This window comes from Schistocerca cancellata, chromosome 3 (assembly GCF_023864275.1).
Source record: "Schistocerca cancellata isolate TAMUIC-IGC-003103 chromosome 3, iqSchCanc2.1, whole genome shotgun sequence".
NCBI classification, from domain to species: Eukaryota; Metazoa; Arthropoda; class Insecta; order Orthoptera; family Acrididae; genus Schistocerca; species Schistocerca cancellata.
This window is the reverse complement of record NC_064628.1, coordinates 76,385,552-76,404,943: the sequence shown is the minus strand read 5'-3', so window position 1 is coordinate 76,404,943 and position 19,392 is coordinate 76,385,552. Positions and strand designations below refer to the sequence as shown.

General features: G+C 42.8%; 1 protein-coding gene across 1 annotated transcript in view; it reads left to right on the top strand.

Annotated features, from left to right (window-relative positions):
- The window catches only part of LOC126177044 (cuticle protein 18.7-like), a 51,252-nt gene extending 47,982 nt beyond the window's left edge, over positions 1–3,270 (top strand). The window contains exon 2 of the mRNA XM_049924278.1: positions 2,687–3,270. Within this exon, the coding sequence (XP_049780235.1) occupies positions 2,687–3,139 (453 nt within the window). The 3' untranslated portion in view covers positions 3,140–3,270. The remainder of the gene's footprint in view (positions 1–2,686) is intronic.
- Positions 3,271–19,392: the final 16,122 nt, after the last annotated feature.

Below are 19,392 nucleotides of genomic sequence, written 5' to 3'. Positions count from 1 at the left end.
CTTATGCGCCATATGCTACTTTTATGTAGGTTCGGAGTCAACTACAGTCCCTCTGCAGGTCTTTCTGCAAATTGCTACAGTTTCCTGGCGTTACTACATTCTTGTATACAAGGGCATCATCTGCCAGCAGGCTCTTCCGATTTAAGCTGCTGGACCATTTACATATATTATAAATAGTAACTGGCCAAACAACACTCCCTTTTGGCATTTCCGGAGTTATCCTTACATCTTCCGATTTTATTCCGTTCAGAGAGCCGTGCTGAATTCTGTCACCAAGGAAGTTCTCAGTCTGTCACAAATCTGGTCCGATACTCTGTAAGCTCACCTTTCGTTCACTAAACGACGGTACGGAACTGTATGAAATGCCTATCAGAAATTAAGAAATTTCAGTATCCATCTGGGTGCCGAAGTCTGTAGAGCCCTGGATCTCATGGACGAATACGGCGTGCTGATTTTAGCGAAATCTCTACTTGAATTTTAAAGAGGAGAGTTTTGTTCTCCTGAAACATAATACGTGCGTCTTGAACGCGTTTCTTAAATATATATAAATATATAGTAACTTTTATGATTGGTGCACACCTACACAAAAAGTTAATATAGCCAACTGTAATACCAAACGTTCTGGGTGGGATTCACTTCCGTACATATACTTCGAGTTCTAGCGAAATATATGCCTATAATTAATCATCACAGTGACTCGTCGACGAATTAGCCTATTCACCTCAGTACTATTGAGAAAATATCGCTGCGTTACGAGCGTTGTATGCACTGTGTGTTGCATCAGCCTCGACACACGGTTCTCGTCCAAGGAGTACATGGAGGGAAGGACAGCTGCCGGTACTTTCACGTCAAGGCACCGCCGGACAACGGTATAAATAGCGTGGTACCCGGAGCCTGGTCACAGTTCAGCAGCTGCAACAGCCAACAAGCCCAAGAGCCGGCAATGAAGACCCTGGTGAGTGCAAGAGCGTCATCTAGTGTTTACAGCTGGTCTCGGAAACGTCTAATCACTGTGATGTGGTTTGCCACACACAGTTATGTAGTATGGAACACACAATTTGTTTTTGTGGTTTCCATACTGTTCCATGCTAGGCATGTGGGAGGACAGTTTCTTAGAAAAAGCTGACTGAGGAGGTACGTTAAAGCTCGAGTGCCTTCTAACCAGATTTCTTCTCACCATGATCTGCATTATCTGTGACCTACCTAAACCACACAAAGAACTATTCTACTGGTTCTAAGGAGCATGAAATAACTAGTAATTTAGAGTGTTTTCCTTTCGACAAGATGGTCATGAATCATTCTACTGGGAAGGTTAGAATAAGATATCCGTATGACACAAATTTAGTGCGCGTCATGCAATTGTGCACTTTGCCCATAATGGACTAACGCACAAAAACTGGAAAAGCAGTTAAGTTATTCCTAAAAGTGCTAAAACTATCGACTAATTTATAACATCGATAATCATAAAATAGCAGCATAATGGAATGATCATTTCTGACATTGCTCCACTGTACTTTCAGCAAGTTTAGCATTGGGTTACTTTCAGAAACGACCAACGTCCAACAGTAATCCAACGTCATCCAGCATGATATCATCATCGACTCATTCAGGTATAACAAATTCTGCTGCACTTTCAGGATATAAATTTCATAAGTAAGAGGAACTCTGATACAAGTGATAGAGGGTAAAAATAAATAGAGGATGGCTTATTTAGGCAGTGCAGGGATAGTCAGATTAGGGAGTGAGACACTGAAGGTGGCATATGAGTTTTTGCTGTTTGGACACCAAGATAACTGACATATCAGAAATATTATAAATGGCGAGTGATGAGAGCCTCCCGTCGGGTAGACCACTCACCTGGTGCAAGTTTTTCGATTTGACGCCACTTCGGCGACTTGCGCGTCGATGGGGATGAAATGATGATGATTAGGAAAACACAACACCCAGTCCCTGAGCGGAGAAAATCTCCCACCGAGCCGCAATCGAACCCGGGCCCTTAGGATTGACAGTCTGTCGCGCTGACCACTCAGCTACCGGGAGCGGACATATCATAAGTAGAGAGGGTATTTAATGCAAACTGGCACTAGAAAAAAATGGGTTTTGGATAAAGATGTGTGTTAACATGAAATACAAATTTATATACAACTCTACTGTTTATGGAGATATTTGTCAGGACTGTAACCTTCTACACATGAAAATGAGCAAAATAAATCAATACAAGAAGAGAACAGAAGGTTGTGAAATGAGGTGGTGCCAAACGCTGATGAGGACGAACTGAAGGAATTATGAAAAAAAGTATCACATAGAAGGGATCGGTTGATGAGACTTATCCTGAGGTATCAAATTGTCAACAGTTTGATTACGGAGGAGAGTATGGAGCAAAAAATTTTACATGGATGCCAAGACTCGCCTACAGTAAGCAGGTTCAGATGAGGGTTGGTTGCAGCAGTTATGCAGAGATCAAGAAATTTGCGCAGGAGAGAGTAGTGTGAAGATCCGTAACAAGCTAGTCCTCGGATGGAGAACCGCTGCAATAGCGTGAAAAAATGGTCTTAGCTGAAACTGCTGTCTGTCTTAGATCTGAATTCTTATCGATAATGAGTTTTCCTCCATGTATATAATTCGAACTGATCTGAAACTCAGAAGGTTAAAACACAATAATGAGTATGATTTTTCTGTCCCATAGATCGTCCTGAGCGTGGTGCTGGCCGTGGCAGTGGCGAAGCCCGGCTACCTGGGCGCTGGACTGCTGGGTGCCGGTCTGGCAGCCCCGGCCATCGCAGCCGCCCCCATCGCCGTGCCGGCGATCCCGCAGCCCCCGGCCAACATCATCATCGGACCCGGCGGAGTGCCCCTGGACACCCCTGAGGTGGCGGCAGCCCGCGGCGCCCACCTGGCCACCGTAGCTCAGACGCGGGCCCGCGACGCCATCATCAACTCTGCCGCCATCCTCGCCGCCCCCGCCGCCATCGCCGCCCCCGCCGCCATCGCCGCCGCCCCCGCCTACGCGGTCGGTCCTCCCGCGCTGATCGGCGGCCTCGCCCCCTCGATCGCCGCCCTGGGCCCAGCGGTGGCTGGAGCCCCTGGAGCCCTGGCTGCTGCCGCCCACCTGCAGGCCAAGGCTGCCCTGCTGGGCTGAACTGCACTCTACAACAACTTCTATGTCGACTGAGCACAAATGAATATGTCTTAGAGCTTTATATTAGAGCACCACACAGAGGCTACAGAGATTCATGTGCATAGATATTTATAATTAAATCTACAAATTTATTCGTGTGTTCTCCTCTCTGGAACCTACTTATTTAATCCACAGTAGTACAGTGCAAAACGTTCAATTAGCTGAACGACCCTGTGTCGACTGAATACGCGCTATCGTAGTAACCACTGCTAATCAGTCCAGAAAGGTCCCATTTCCTTTCACAAGATGTCAATACAGACATACCTTTGTTTACAGGAAGCATTTATGTGGGTGCCGTTGATTTCAATGGGATCTAGTTCAACAAGTTTTCTCTGAAATGATACATTTCCAGCTGCTGAGCTCTTGGGACGCCATCGTTAATCATTGCTAACAACGACTCTCTGGTCAAATAATTGATGAGTACGCAGCTGGGTCATATCATCGGTAACTGTCAATACTTCGACAGATGACTACCCTGTCATCTTCAGCGTGAAACTGCAGCACGTAAGCGCTATACTATTCAACTTAAAGCCTCAATTTGCAGAGCAATTCCGGAAAGATAAGACACCTACACCCGCACACACACACACAAATACACACACACACACACACACACACACACACACACACACACACACACACACACACACATTGTCAATGCTAACACCACATCATCCAAACATGACCCTCACCAGAAGTTACTGATTATGAAGATTACTAAACAAAGGGTAAGTTGGCATTAACTCTACTCCTCTGCTTTTTGACAAGGGAGAGAGCAGGTTTCCAAGCAGAATTTAAGGAAAAACTTCAATCTCTACTTGCAAAGTTACTTGCTAATTTCATCTCAACTGCTTCCTTAATAACACTATCATTGGTGAAAGCGTATGCCTGAATCTCTGGCTTGTTATAATCCTTAGGATGACCTGTGCCTAAACAATTTTCTGCTACAGCCGATTGTCTCGGCTGTATGTGTGACGCTTATGTTCAATACACGGGTCCTCCACGGTCCTAATTGACCAATGTAAAACGTGCCGCATCTGCAGGGAATACGATAGACACCCAAGATCATCTTCAAGGGAACCCAAAAGACGCTAATCTAGGATGGAGATCAGAAAAAATATAAATCATGTTGTTGATGTTGTTGATGTTTATGTGGTCTTCAGTCCTGAGACTGGTTTGATGCAGCTCTCCACGCTGCTCTATACTGTGCAAGCTACTTCATCTCCCAGTACGAAGTGGAGGCTACATTCTTCTGAATCTGCTTGATGTACTCATCTCTTGGTCTCCCTCTACGATTTTTTCCCTCCACGCTGCCCTCCAATACTAAATTGGTGATCCCTTGATGCCTCAGAACATGTCCTACCAACCGATCCCTTCTTATAGTCAAGTTGTGCCATAAAATCCTTTTCTCCCCAATTCTATTCAACACCTCCTCATTAGTTATGCAATCTACCCATCTAATCTTCAGCATTCTTCTGCAGCACCACATTTCGAAAGCTTCTGTTCTCTTCTTGTTCAAACTATTTACCGTCCATGTTTCACTTCCATACATGGCTACACTCCATCATATATCCTCGAAATGCGACCAATGTTATTGGAGATGATCTCTGCATAAGGCCGTAGACCTTCGCAGCAATTCGGTATTATCAACACTCACCTGGTGCTCGGTTTGTCGTTAGGGCAAGGTACGTCTGATCTGCCTTTCAGTATATCCTTTCGGATGAAAAGTGTCCTCAAGATGGGCTGACTGTGAAAAGGCTGAGAGACATGTGTGTACCAAATTGTGTTCCATGGTTTGGAAATACAAGTCGTGTTCATCATGGCAAACGCAACTGATGCACTAAGTGTCTGGTGACAGCAATGAGGAAAGCTGATTTTGATAGAACATAGTGAAAGCCACTACTCCGCATGGTTGTTTTAAATAGACCTAAGGAGGGATCTCAACGATCCAAGGTCGAACAAATGGTACACAATTCTGAGACGACCATGAATAAAGCACAAACGTGCGATATTAAGGAAATTCTAGCTGTAGTGCGTAAGATAAAATATCGAGAATGTATATAGGAATGATTGTAACGATACTTGTCTCGACCGTTGATTAGCTTGTATTTGAAGGAAAGAGTGTTCCACGACCTGGTTAAGGGAGATAACCAGTTTAGCGTTCCGTGTTTGAAATGGGCCACAGGTAGAGATCGAAACAACCATTTCGGTTATCACCTCATGTAATCTACGAAAGCCATGTGAAATTTATGCCTGGATGGACGGATGAAAAAGTGATCCCCACATCTCTAGAATACCGGTCCTAACCATTGCTACACCTCACTTGATACTACCGCACGAAACTGTTTGGAGAAGACATCCCATTTCTACGGCCTTTCAGCGTAAGGAACACGTGTTATCAAACAGCCCTACTTAACAAACAATTTATTTGAGTGATACCCAAAACTATTATGAAAGTATAAAAGAATTACAAAATTTGATAGTTGATTACCAAAGATCAGTACACAGTGAAAAGTCACTGAATTCTTAAATCCTGACAGCTAGAATACACAAGATCGCTAAATCAAGGAAGATGTAAGAAATAGATCTACGTCTACATCATATTCCGCAAGCCACCTAACAGCGCAGCGGAGGGACACTTCTGATACCACTAACTGATTCCCCCTCCCCTGTTCCACTCTCGAATGGCGCGACGGAAGAATAATTGTCGGTAAATCTGTATCCTACGTCTTTTCGCAAAATGTACACTACTGGCCATTAAAACTGCTACACCAAGAAGAAATGCAGATGATAAGCGGGTATTCATTGGACAAATATATTATACTACAACTGAAATGTGATTACATTTTCACGCAATTTGGGTGCATAGGTCCTGAGAAATCAGTACCCAGAACAACCACCTCTGGCCGTAATACCGGCCTTGATACGCCTGGGCATTGAGTCAAACAGAGCTTGGATGATGTGTACAGGTACAGCTGCCCATGCAGCTTCAACACGATACCACAGTTCATCAAGAGTAGTGACTGGCGTATTGTGACGACCCAGTTGCTCGGCCATCATTGACCACACGTTTTCAATTGGTGAGAGATCTGGAGAATGTGCTGTCCAGGGCAGCAGTCAAACATTTCCTGTATACAGAAAGGCCCGTACAGGACCTGCAACATGCGGTCATGCATTATCCTGCTGAAATGTAGGATTTCTCAGGGATCGAATGAAAGGTAGAGCCAAGCATCGTAACACATCTCAAATGTAACGTCCACTGTTCAAAGTGTCGTCAGTGCGAACAAGAGATGACCGAGACGTGTAACCAATGGCACCCCATACCATCACGCCGGGTGATAAGCCAGTATGGCAATGACGAAAACACGCTTCCAATGTGCTATCACCGCGATGTCGCCAAACACGGATGCGACCATCACGATGCTATAAACAGGACCTGGCTTCATCCCCAAAAATGACATTTTGCCATTCGTGCACCCAGGTTCGTCGTTGAGTACACCATCGAAGGCGTTCCTGTCTGTGATGCAGCGTCAAGGGTAACCGCAGCCATCGTCTCCAAGCTGATAGTCCATGCTGCTGCAGACGTCATAGAACTGTTAGTGCAGGTGGTTGTTCTCTTACAAACGTCCCCAACAGTTGACTCTGGGAGACGTGGCTGCACGATCCGTTACAGCCATCCGCGTAAGATGCCTGTCATCTCGACTGCTAGTGATACGAGGCCGTTGGGATCGAGCACGGCGTTCCGTATTACCCTCCTGAACCCACCGATTGCATATTCTGTAACAGTCATTGGACCTGGACCAACGCGAGCAGCAATGTCGCGATACGGTAAACCGCAATCGCGATAGGCTACTATCAGACCTTTATCAAAGTCGGAAACGTGATGGAACGCATTTCTCCTCCTTACATGAGGCATCACAGCAACGTTACATCAGGCAACGCCGGTCAACTGCTGTTTGTGTATGAGAAATCGGTTGGAAACTTTCATTATGTCAGCACGTTGTAGCTGTCGATACCGGCTCCAACCTTTTGTAAATGCTCTGAAAAGCTAATCTTTTGCATATCGCAGCATCTTCTTCCTGTCGGTTAGATTAAGCGGCTGTAGCACGTCATCTTCGTTGTGTAGCAATTTTAATGGCCAGTAGTGTATGTAGGAGGTATGCGTCGTCCGACTCTTCCCGGAAAGTGCGCTCTCGAAATGCCAATAGTAAACCTCTCCCTGATGATTAATGCCTCTCTTGTAGCGTCTGCCTTTGGAGTTTGTTGAGCGTCTCTGTAACATAAAATTGTTAAGGCTTTCGTGGCCACTTGTCGACCAACTGCCTGTTGGCTTCTGTGTCGTGTTCTTCAGCCGACGCCCGTCTGATGATTTTTCTGATGTTTCGCCAGCACGATTGTCAACGTTTCCCCCTCCATTGCTGGTGGTGGACAGAAGCCGAGTTCGCGGCAGCAAACTGTATGTACGTGGCGCACCAACGTCCGAGGGCTTCTCAGCGGTCATTTCCGCTGCGGTTGTCTTGCTACCTGCGACAGTCGTTCGCTGCAGCGTCTGAAGCCAGGATCCTTTACCTTGAGGCTTTCTTCTTTGCTGCTGAAGCTATTTATTTTTATAGATTTTCTGAACAAGCGGGTATGATGGTTCTTCTGTACAGCCAGAACTACCCTGTCGGCGAATTTTACTACGTGGGCCGCCTCACACAGCGCCGTCTCTGCCACAGCCGATTTCTGCACCTGCCCCAACCTCCAATGTCGCTTATGTTCTATGATCCTGGTGTTGGTTGATCTTCCAGTCATTCCAACTTAGCCGGCCGTTGTGGCCGAGTGGTTCTAGGCCCTTCAGTCCGGAACCGCGCTGCTGCTACGGTCGCAGGTTCCAATCCTGCCTCGGGCATGGATGTGTGATGTCCTTAGGTTAGTTAGGTTAACGTAGTTCTACGTTCTATGGGACTGATGACCTCATATGTTAAGTCTCTTAGTGCTTAGAGCCATTTGAACCATTCCAACATAAACTTTGCCACATGTGCGTGGTATGCGGTATATTCCTAACATTGCAAGGATGTCCCTTTTCTCCTTTGCTGATCTGAGACACTCTTTGATCTTCTTTGTCGATCTTAATCAGTCTTTCCGCCATATTTGCGCAATGTACGGCCGATTCTGTCCATCATTCTGGGAATGTATGGTAGAAAGGCCGTACCCGACATTTTTTTCTGATTTGTCACTTCGTCGAATGTTTGGCTCTGTTACACTTCTAATATAGCTTGTGGAGTACCCATTGCTCCTCAGAACATTTTTAAAGCGTTGTATTTTGCGCCTGATGTGCTGCGGCTCACATATTCTTGTCTCCTGTGATACGATCGTGCCGGACGGAGTGCTCGAGCGGTTCTACGCGCTTCAGTCTGGAACCGCGCGACCGCTACGTTCGCAGGTTCGAATCGTGCCTCGGGCATGGATGTGTGTAATGTCCTTAGGTTAGTTAGGTTTAAGTAGTTCTAAGTTCTAGCGGACTGATGACCTCAGCTGTTAAGTCCCATAGTGCTCAGAGCCATTTGAGCCATTTTGATACGATCGTATTAATCATGCCTCTTTTCTGGCTCTGTTGGTGATCTGAATGTTTCTGCAGGCATCGCTCCATGTGAGTTGGTTTTCTGTACACGCTGTGTTAAATCCAGGCTAGTCGTCACATATGGGGTGTATTGCGAACCTGCTTTCTCGGATCGCTAGACAACATACAAACAAATCGTGTTAATGAAATTTATCACAAAATGTTTCAATTGGCACTGAGGTCATTAGTCCCCTAGAACTTAGAACTACTTAAACCTAACTAACCTAAGGACATCACACACATCCGTGCCCAAGGCAGGATTCGAACTTGCACCGTGGCAGCAGCGCGGTTAAGGACTGAAGTGCCTAGAACCACTCGGCCACAGCGGTCGGCGAATTTTATTACAAAACGAAGAATTATTGTACCTAACTTTGTGTTACACAGATGTATCGCGAACAAAGGTCGACCGACAAAATAAGGAATCTCTTCAGTATAACAATTCCATGTTTGAGCTACATAGAACGTACAAGCAAAGTAATTAGTGCTGACACTTCTATACAGATCGCTAGTCTTGAAGCTTCTATAGATCTGGGCTGCGCGGCGCTTATGTCCTCTTCGCAAACGGGCCGTTGCTGCCGCGTTGTCGTCCTGGAGAGGGGTCATTCCTCGTGAGATTGGCTGACGTCTTCCCACAGCCCTCTTTGCTCTATCGTTCACGACTGGCGTGCTGGTGCTTGACTTTACACAGTAACATTCCTCCTCCCCTCCCCTGCCCCGCAACCCTCAAAGCGAAGGACCGTCGACGTATAAGGAGCACGTAAACAGCGGGAGAGCCAGGAGCGTGGGACGTTCTGAGGGAGTAGAGGCTGTGGCTGCTGGAGACATCAGATTTCCTGTCGTATCCAGCCTTCGCTGTGGTGGAAACGTGCCCCGTAAAACAGCCACATTATCCAGAAAACTGAATTATGGTCCAACTAGTGTCCCCTTTCGGTCAAGACAAAATGTAGGACACAGGAACAAGAGATGGAATAGTGATTAGAGGTTCAATAGCAAGAGGTTTCGTAATAATAATAGCAAGGAAGTAAGAGAAGAGAGGATATATGAGACGGAGGCAGTCATAAGAAACAACAAATTTTTTGTATGTTGGTTTAAGTAAGATGATATAAGGAATCATCATAAGAGAAGTTTTTGAAGAGAAATTAGAAACCATGGGGAAGGAATTTATACTGTGGTCTATTTAATGAAGGTGGTGGTTCTGTTGCAAAGGAAAATAGTATTGGTTTGGCATCTCTGCTAAATAATGAATGAAATTCAGGTCTGGATACTGAACAAATAAATGAGTATTGTGTGTTGACAATAAGAGTTTAGTTGGCAACAGAAATATTATTGAATTAGAAGAAATGGAATTTACTGTGGTGGATGTAAATATTAACTGTGTATGGGGCAATATAGCCTGAATCTAGGAATGTTTTGAGTGGGTATCTTCAAGGAGGCACCTGTTCCAATGATGTGGGTGAGTTTAATGGTGGCTAAGTAGTGTTCCTGTATTAAATGGTGTTGATAATGATTTTTGTTCCTGAATAAGATTATGTTGCTAGTGATTTTTGTAATATGCAGAATATAGCTGCAGATAATGGTGTTTTTGTGTTAGAAGCTGTGCGTAATACCATTAATATTATTGATGAAAATTCTGTTGGAAGTAGTGTGAATGAAGAAGTGGGACAGGCACCTTTATTTGTTTAACCTTGATAATAAGAAGGAGACTGATTTTGATTTTAGAGATTGGATAGCCAGGGCCAAGTGGTTTCAAAACTGGATACCTGAGGATTGGAAACTTAGTAAAAATGACTATGCTAGGCAAATCAGGGAGGTAAGTGAAGATAATTGTGAATACAAGGATATTTTTTAAAGAATTATTTAAATGGGATAAAAAATTTTAAATTATTTTGGGGAGAGTATGTATTTATGATGAGGAAAGGCAGTATGGGGAATGACAGTAGCGAGGGTAACAATCCATTTAGTGAAAATGATAAAAATGATGATGAGATTCAAAACTTTTTGATATTGGATATTATTTGAAAACTTTCACCGGAAGTTGATAATAGGCACTTGGAAGAAAGAAAGTTATAATTTTGGGAGAATGTCAGGGGGACTAAGTAGGGGAAATTGAAAATTTGAAGAAGCTTTTAATATTTTAATAGTTGAGCATGATGAGATAGAACCGTTTGGTGTAAATGAGATGTAATCTATGACGAAAGACTGTGTACAAGAGGTGGAGCAAGACCTTTTAGCAGAGACTAAGGCATAATTTTATTGATAAGATTCAGCCTTTAATATATACTGAAGTGGGAGAAATGTATGAGATTGCTTTACTGGGTACTGTGGGACAGCAGACTATTTTTGTGACCACATTGCAAATGAGAGTTCAGGTGAAATTTTAGTCACTGGAATAAAAATAAAGAATGGTAAATAGAATTACAATAAGCCAATAAGAAGAGAAGTAGTATTAGTTGTAGACAATGCATTTCTTATGTACAGATCTGAGCATAAATATGGTACTGGATACAGGCTTACTGGGTAATCATAGGGCACACATCGATTTTAAAGAACAGGTACGTGAAGTAAATGCTGGAGGTGGCAGAAAGAAAGTTAGGTTCAAGACTACCTTGTCTGGGAAAATGTTGGTGGCCAGCTTATGTGAGTACACTGATAAGTCAGATATAACATTACGATCAGTGCCCACCGCGAGGTTGGCGCCAACTCGTGGCGCTGCGAGCACGTGACGCAGTAACAAAAGTATGTAGGCGGAGCAGACACGGAAGGGAGATCAGCCTAGCGAAGATATGGGCTACAAATGGTGGAACCCACTGGGATAAGCGACTTTGACATTGGGCAGGTTATTGTTACGCACAGCCTGTGGAAGGATATCTCGAAAACGGCGAAGCTGGTCTAATGTTCACGTGCTACTGTCGTGAGCATCTACGGGAAGAGGAAGAAGAACAATGGAGGAACTAACACTAGGGGCGTAATGGTTCGTCCACGACTCTTAAAAGAACGAATGGTTCGGAGGCTTCTCTGTTCTGTAAAGTAGTGTACACAGTAGAGTAAGAGTTAGTTTATAGTTGACTTTACTTCGGTTTTGAACATTATTATATATTTGTGTTTAGGGATAAGATTTTTGGTGAAGCCTTGAGAGTGAGGCCATACTATGCAAGGAGCAGATGCTAACAGCCAGAGTGGTGTTGAATTAAGATGATGGATGTTTGAAGTGGATAATTTTGTTGTGTTTAGGTTAAAATTCTGGGGATCTTATTGCCTTGGGTGTATGTTTTGGGGACTAGTTTATTGTATATAGTATGTTAAAGATTTTTGGAGGTGTATGTTTTGTAGTGTTATGTCTGTTTTGTGGGTGTACTTTGGGGGTGTATCTCTTGGGAAATTGTTAGATGTAATAGTTTAGGATGGGTTAACTATATGCATTTTTATTTGATTGTGGGGGTTGAAAATATGAGGTACAAACCAAAGAGAGAGAAAGTGTTGTTCAATAAGCTGCAAAAGCTGTAATTATTGAATGGTAACTGAAAATGTTAATTTCAAAATACAATGAGGTTGAATTAAAGTGAGAATTATTGCATGATTAATTTTGATTTGGAAACTCACAATACTTCTTTTGGTGCGTGGGAGTCCACCTGGTATTTGAGAAAGTCCTGTTGGTGATTATGTAAATGACATAACAGCAATATGAAGTTGTTGCGTACGATGTCTGTGTCACTTTAATTTTGGGGAAAGATATTATTTTGGTCTGTGGCGTTATCTATTCTTTGTGGTTTGATTACATTCAAATACAATACTGTGTGCAGCATAGTTTAATATCTATTTTTTATTGTCATTAAGCTATTATGTAGTCAAATTTTGGTTTGCTTAAACTAAGAATTAATTTGTTTACTGATGATTGCTCATGACACTAGTCATATGTTTAACATTAAGAGCATTATTATTTACACCATATCGTAAGTTCACTTTAGATGGAGAAACTTGACAATGGCTTGGGCTGTTCTAGTTTCTAAAGGTACAAGTTATTGCTATAGAAACGGAAATGTGAATTTGGCATACATTCTTTGCGACCAGTACAATCTGTTTGGTCGTGTCAGGTTTCGTTCTAAGATTTGGTTTTAGGTTTTTTAATGTCTGTATAGCAGAGGGGCGTGGGTTTCGATCCAAGCTGCCCTTGGTATTAACAGGTTTATAAACGCTTTGCGAGTTGCGCGATGGAAATACGACTAAGTTGATACGTGCAACATATATCTAACTTGAACGAACGTTTGAAAAAATCATGGTACCTACTTGAGATGCTGAAATAACAGTTTCGGTCGACTGACGATCACCAGATTCATAAAAGTATTCACAGAATCATGTTACGTGAAATATAAAATCATTAACGTCAGATGATAAACCCATGAATTAGATACTGTTATTCTATCTTAATAGAAATTATGTTGTCAATCTATAAAAACTGTTGTACCTAATGCACTTATTCATGTTATAATTGCAGTCAGCATTAACACTGTGAACAGGTTCGTATAAAATTTGAAATGGTGAAGCATCATGTGAACGGAAGGGCATTGAGAAGCGGTCACTTCAGCTATTAGGAGGGGAGAGAAACATGTATGTATGAAGTTGTTTGTTAGGCACTGCTGCAAACGGTCATGTGGGCGAGTGTCATCAGATGAGCAGTGAGACAGTTTTATGTGGACTTGGAAAATTCGTCATAGTTTACTAAGTCATGAAACAGAATATTTTGGATGATGTTGAATTTTCTATATTTTGGCAGGCACTGGTGATATTTGATAGTTAATAGGTCTCGTGACTTATAAATATTGCGATTTTCCTTGGACTGACAGTTGTCGAATTACAATTATGCAAGTTCCCGGAGATGGGGATTTTTCGGAGGCTGCTTTGGACGTTAAAACCTTTTCGACGAAGTTGGACATGGAATACTTTCACATGAAGCCTGGTAAGTTATCAGACAGAGCGTTGATCATTGGCCATGGTATGAACATGGGGTCGCATCATGTTACTGTGTTGAGGAACTAATAAATGCAGAGGTTTTAACTTAGTGTTTCTTAAAAAGATCCCTTTCACTACATTGTAATAAGAGAGGCGTCACAGTTACAGCGATTGATTACTTCTTTAGATTTCGTTGGCCAAGAATATGAAAGCGAACTTCTCCTCTCTGGGTCTCCTAGACACCCCTGATTAATAGAGCCCTATATTATCGAAAACTTCTCATTTATATAAGAGCATCAAGGTCGAGGAATGCCCCAAGATAGTGTTTACTTAACTATTATTTTCTCCCAACATGTATAAATGCCTAGTAGATAACGACGGAAGTTCTATGAGACTTTTTGTGGATAATTCTGTTGTATGTAAAGAACTCGACACGCAAGAAAACTGTAACGAGTAGCAGGAACACCTTCTGAGGATCGACGTTTGGTTCAGTGATTGTAATTTGACATTCGATGTAAATAAAATGAAGCAATTGCGGATAAACAAGCTCAAAAATCCTTTAGTGTATAGCTAAACAATCTCAGAACAATCAATGGAGCAGCCACATCCATAAAATTTCTGGGAGTATAGGACGGAGTGATTTAAAGTGGAACAATCTCATCAAACTAATCGCGGATAATTTAGATGCCAGATTCATGGGAAAAATTCTCAGGAAGTGTAAGCCACCCAAAAAGGAGTAGCTTACTAAACACTTACTCAACCAATACTTCAATATTGTCGCCCAATACCTGAATATTGCTCGTCAGTCTAGGATCCGTACCAGATGTAACTGAGAGCGAGAATGGAGAAGATACAAAGTAGAACAGCGCGTTTCGTTGCCGACTCATTTAGTAAGCATGTGTCTATGGGCAGCATCAAATGCCTTGGGTCCCGATCTCGACTGGTGCAACTGCTTAAATTTTTGAAAACAAAAGTCGTTGGCAACTGCGGTCGACGACTTCTGGCATCAGGTAGCATCCTCGTCTACCAACGACCACATGAAAGAGAGCGTTGCAGTGGTTGGAGGGTCCGGATAGCCTCTTTCCAATGGGGTGATAAACCGCCATTGAAGTTGGAATAATCTGCAATGATCAATGCATGGTGAGGCAAAAGACAACCGCTTCATTATAGGTGCATAATTTGTTTGCTCATATCATGTGCCCACAATGGAGAAAGCGTCATGATGATATATCCATTGACGAAAGATTCCGAATCAGTCCCCGATTCGGATCCGTACGATAGCCTACCAATGGAGAGGTAACGACGAGAAAAAGATTGAATGAGTAACCACAGGGTAACGTTCTACAAGTTGGAGAGTAGGGAAGCTAGAAAATTTGAAAAGTGAAATTCGGAGGCACTGTGCAGGTGTAGTGGGGGTCAGTAAAGTAAGTAGAGAGGAGGTAAGCATTCCTATCTTGTAATATATATGATAATATCAACAGCAGCAGAAACGAGTATAACGCTATTAGGAATCTTTACTTATGGGAAGGTAGTTGAGAGATTGAGTTAGTTTGAATAATGGAGTAATAAGATTATTTTCACGAGAATCGCCAGAAAACCACCCCCAGCAATAAGAATTCAGATATAACTACCGATGTCACATTCAGAAGACGAAGAAATCGGGAAAATATATGAAGGCATAGAACAGGCAATTTATTATGTAAAGGGAGACGATAACGATTTAATCGTAGGGGACTGAAATACTGTGGTATTGTACGAAACTGAAGACGGTATTACGGGAGAAATTATGGTAAGAATGAGACCTCCGCCATTAGTTGGGAATACGCTGTTCAAAAATCACAAGAGGAAGAGGTACACTTGGGAAAAGCCTGGAGACAGGGGAGTACTCCACTCGGGTTATATCAAGTGAGAGAGAATTCGAAATTATGTACTAGACTGTAAGGCTTAATCAGGAGCATTGTGCAGATAGCACTAAGTATCTACGGTCGGACTACTTATATAATAAATTATATACACAAACATTCCTCGTATATCAGTCTGTCTGTTAATGAAAATCCTATTATAATCCCTACAGTAATTCTTGAGATTAATCTCTACATACGGACAGAAAAAGGCGGAGAGGTACTTTATACCGTCCGTCCAGAACGGTCAGAGACTGATTCTATTTCTTGCGAATAAGTAACGTCAGAGCAGTAACTATGGAGGCAGTTTGGGCTATGAACTGTAAACAAAAGATGTGCATTCGACAAGTCAGTTGTGAGCAAGCAGTGTTAACCAATGGAAATGTCACCCTAGTGTGTCAACGTTGTTATGTCACAAATTGCAATGCAGGGAAGTGCTGAAGATATTATGTTGAGTGTTTAGAAAAAAAAAGTGTGAGCCATGTTTGTGTCGCATATATTGACTCCGGAACAAAAAAATAACGACGCGAAAATGACTACTGCAACTTGACTGAAACGAACAACGCCCATAATTCTTTTCTGGAAAAATCATTAAGAGTGACGCGACTTGGTGTTATCAGTACAAACTCTCTACAAAACGACATAGTGCAGAATTTGTCGCTGAATGTTTACGAACACCGAAGAAGGAGCAAATGTGACGCGAGAGTTGAACGACATCCCCAGACGAAGACCTTTCTGACGCTTTCACCTAGTTGTATGAAAATTCCCCACGTTTTATTAAAGAGAGTAAACATTTTTATTAATCCAGTTTCAAAACCTCTTGGACTGACAATGTGTATAAATTCTGGTCAAGCTTCGCTACGCTCTGGAGATGCGGCCGTTGTCTACTTCAGTGCTTTTACAGTCTCATTCTCTCTCATGTCTTTCGTATATCTCTTCGCATCAACACAAAATTTCACTTCAAATGCCAGCTGAATGTGGAACAGATAACAATACATACGTTTAACACTCATCATTACTATAATTAAAACTATAATTATAAATTGTACACAGGAACCTTCCTCATGAATTAGTTTGTTAGTGAGTACCATATGAAGATCCCTACAGTAATTCCCCCCGCCTCTTACTATTTCCCTCGCAAGATATTCATACTTTTCTCTATCGGCGTATTACGTCCCTTTGGCATGACCATTCCCGCTCCCTTCATGGGAACAAACTCAGAGAAGTCAAACCTCTTCCAAGAGTCTGGTCGACTTCCTCCTGGCCGTCTCGCAGTGAGAAAGTAATGTTAGCTTGTTTGCGAAGAGGGCACTGCCGCTTTAGTTACCGCCACTTGTTGAGTGGCGACCCAGCACCCAGCTGTCCTTTCTGTAGCAGGCCATTAACAGTCAGACATTTCCTGATCCTCTGCCCCTATTTTAGCCACTCACGTCTCAGGGTCGGGCTGCCACCCGCTTTGCCGTACATTTCAGCGGATGACTTGCGAACTGTGGCTCGAGTTTTAAGATTTTTAAAAAGCAGTAATATAACAAAAGAGATTTAATTTCTACCTGTTGACTCCGGCGTCTTGTCTCAGTCTTTTAGATATTCTACCGTAAAGTCTTGATGTTTTAGATTTGTTTTTTCTTCCTTTCTGTATTGGACCTCGAAACGGTTTTTTACCCTCGCAGTCCCAGCATCCTATGCTTCTATACAAGGTGCTTATGACCTTAGATGTCTTGCTCACTAAAGCCCCACAAGAAAACCCACAGTAATTCCTGAGATCAGCCCTTACAAACAAACGGGAAAAACGGAGGGGGCTTTAATTTTACTATGTATGGATGAAAAAAATGTCTGATAATGTACGATTTGGTACTGAAACATGGAATCTAAGAAAAACGGCACAGAACAGGATCAAAACATTTTCGATGTGGTGCCACAGAAGAATGTTGAAAATTAGATGAACTGAAAAGGTAAGAAATGGGCAGGGTGTTGGTAGGAAGGGGGGGGGGGCGGGTTCTACATAGAATAGTCAAGGGAGTTAGAGACTGCAATATATCCAGCAAATGCCGGCCGCGGTGGTCTAGGGGTTCTAGACGCTCAGTCCGGAACTGCGCGACTGCTACGGTCGCAGGTTCGTATCCTGCCTCGGGCATGGATGTATGTGATGTCCTTAGGTTAGTTAGGTTTAAGTAGTTCTAAGTTCTGCGTGAAGAGTTTGACAGAGCACTGAAAGACCTGAGTCGAAACAAGGCCCCCGGAGTAGACAACATTCCATTGGAACTACTGACGGCCTTGGGAGAGCCAGTCCTGACAAAACTCTACCACCTGGTGAGCAAGATGTATGAAACAGGCGAAATACCCTCAGATTTCAAGAAGAATATAATAATTCCAATCCCAAAGAAAGCAGGTGTTGACAGATGTGAAAATTACCGAACAATCAGTTTAATAAGCCACAGCTGCAAAGTACTAACACGAATTCTTTACAGACGAATGGAAAAACTAGTAGAAGCCGACCTCGGGGAAGATCAGTTTGGATTCCGTAGAAATACTGGAACACGTGAGGCAATACTGACCTTACGACTTATCTTAGAAGAAAGATTAAGGAAAGGCAAACCTACGTTTCTAGCATTTGTAGACTTAGAGAAAGCTTTTGATAATGTTGACTGGAATACTCTCTTTCAAATTCTAAAGGTGGCAGGGGTAAAATACAGGGAGCGAAAGGCCATTTACAACTTGTACAGAAACCAGATGGCAGTTATAAGAGTTGAGGGACATGAAAGGGAAGCAGTGGTTGGGAAGGGAGTAAGACAGGGTTGTAGCCTCTCCCCGATGTTATTCAATCTGTATATTGAGCAAGCAGTAAAGGAAACAAAAGAAAAATTTGGAGTAGGTATTAAAATCCATGGAGAAGAAATAAAAACTCTGAGGTTCGCCGATGACATTGTAATTCTGTCAGAGACAGCAAAGGACTTGGAAGAGCAGTTGAACGGAATGGACAGTGTCTTGAAGGGGGGATATAAGATGAACATCAACAAAAGCAAAACGAGGATAATGGAATGTAGTCGAATTAAGTCGGGTGATGCTGAGGGTATTAGATTAGGAAATGAGACACTTAAAGTAGTAAAGGAGTTTTGTTATTTGGGGAGCAAAATAACTGATGATGGACGAAGTAGAGAGGATATAAAATGTAGACTGGCAATGGCAAGGAAAGCGTTTCTGAAGAAGAGAAATTTGTTAACATCGAGTATAGATTTAAGTGTCAGGAAGTCATTTCTGAAAGTATTTGTATGGAGTGTAGCCATGTATGGAAGTGAAACATGGACGGTAAATAGTTTGGACAAGAAGAGAATAGAAGCTTTTGAAATGTGGTGCTACAGAAGAATGCTGAAGATTAGATGGGTAGATCACATAACTAATGAGGAAGTATTGAATAGGATTGGGGAGAAGAGAAGTTTGTGGCACAACTTGACCAGAAGAAGGGATCGGTTGGTAGGACATGTTCTGAGGCATCAAGGGATCACCAATTTAGTATTGGAGGGCAGCGTGGAGGGTAAAAATCATAGGGGAAGACCAAGAGATGAATACACTAAGCAGATTCAGAAGGATGTAGGTTGCAGTAGGTACTGGGAGATGAAGAAGCTTGCTCAGGATAGAGTAGCATGGAGAGCTGCATCAAACCAGTCTCAGGACTGAAGACCACAACAACAACAACAACAAGTTCTAGGGGACTGATGACCACAGATGTTAAGTCCCATAGTGCTCAGAGCCATTTGCACCATTTT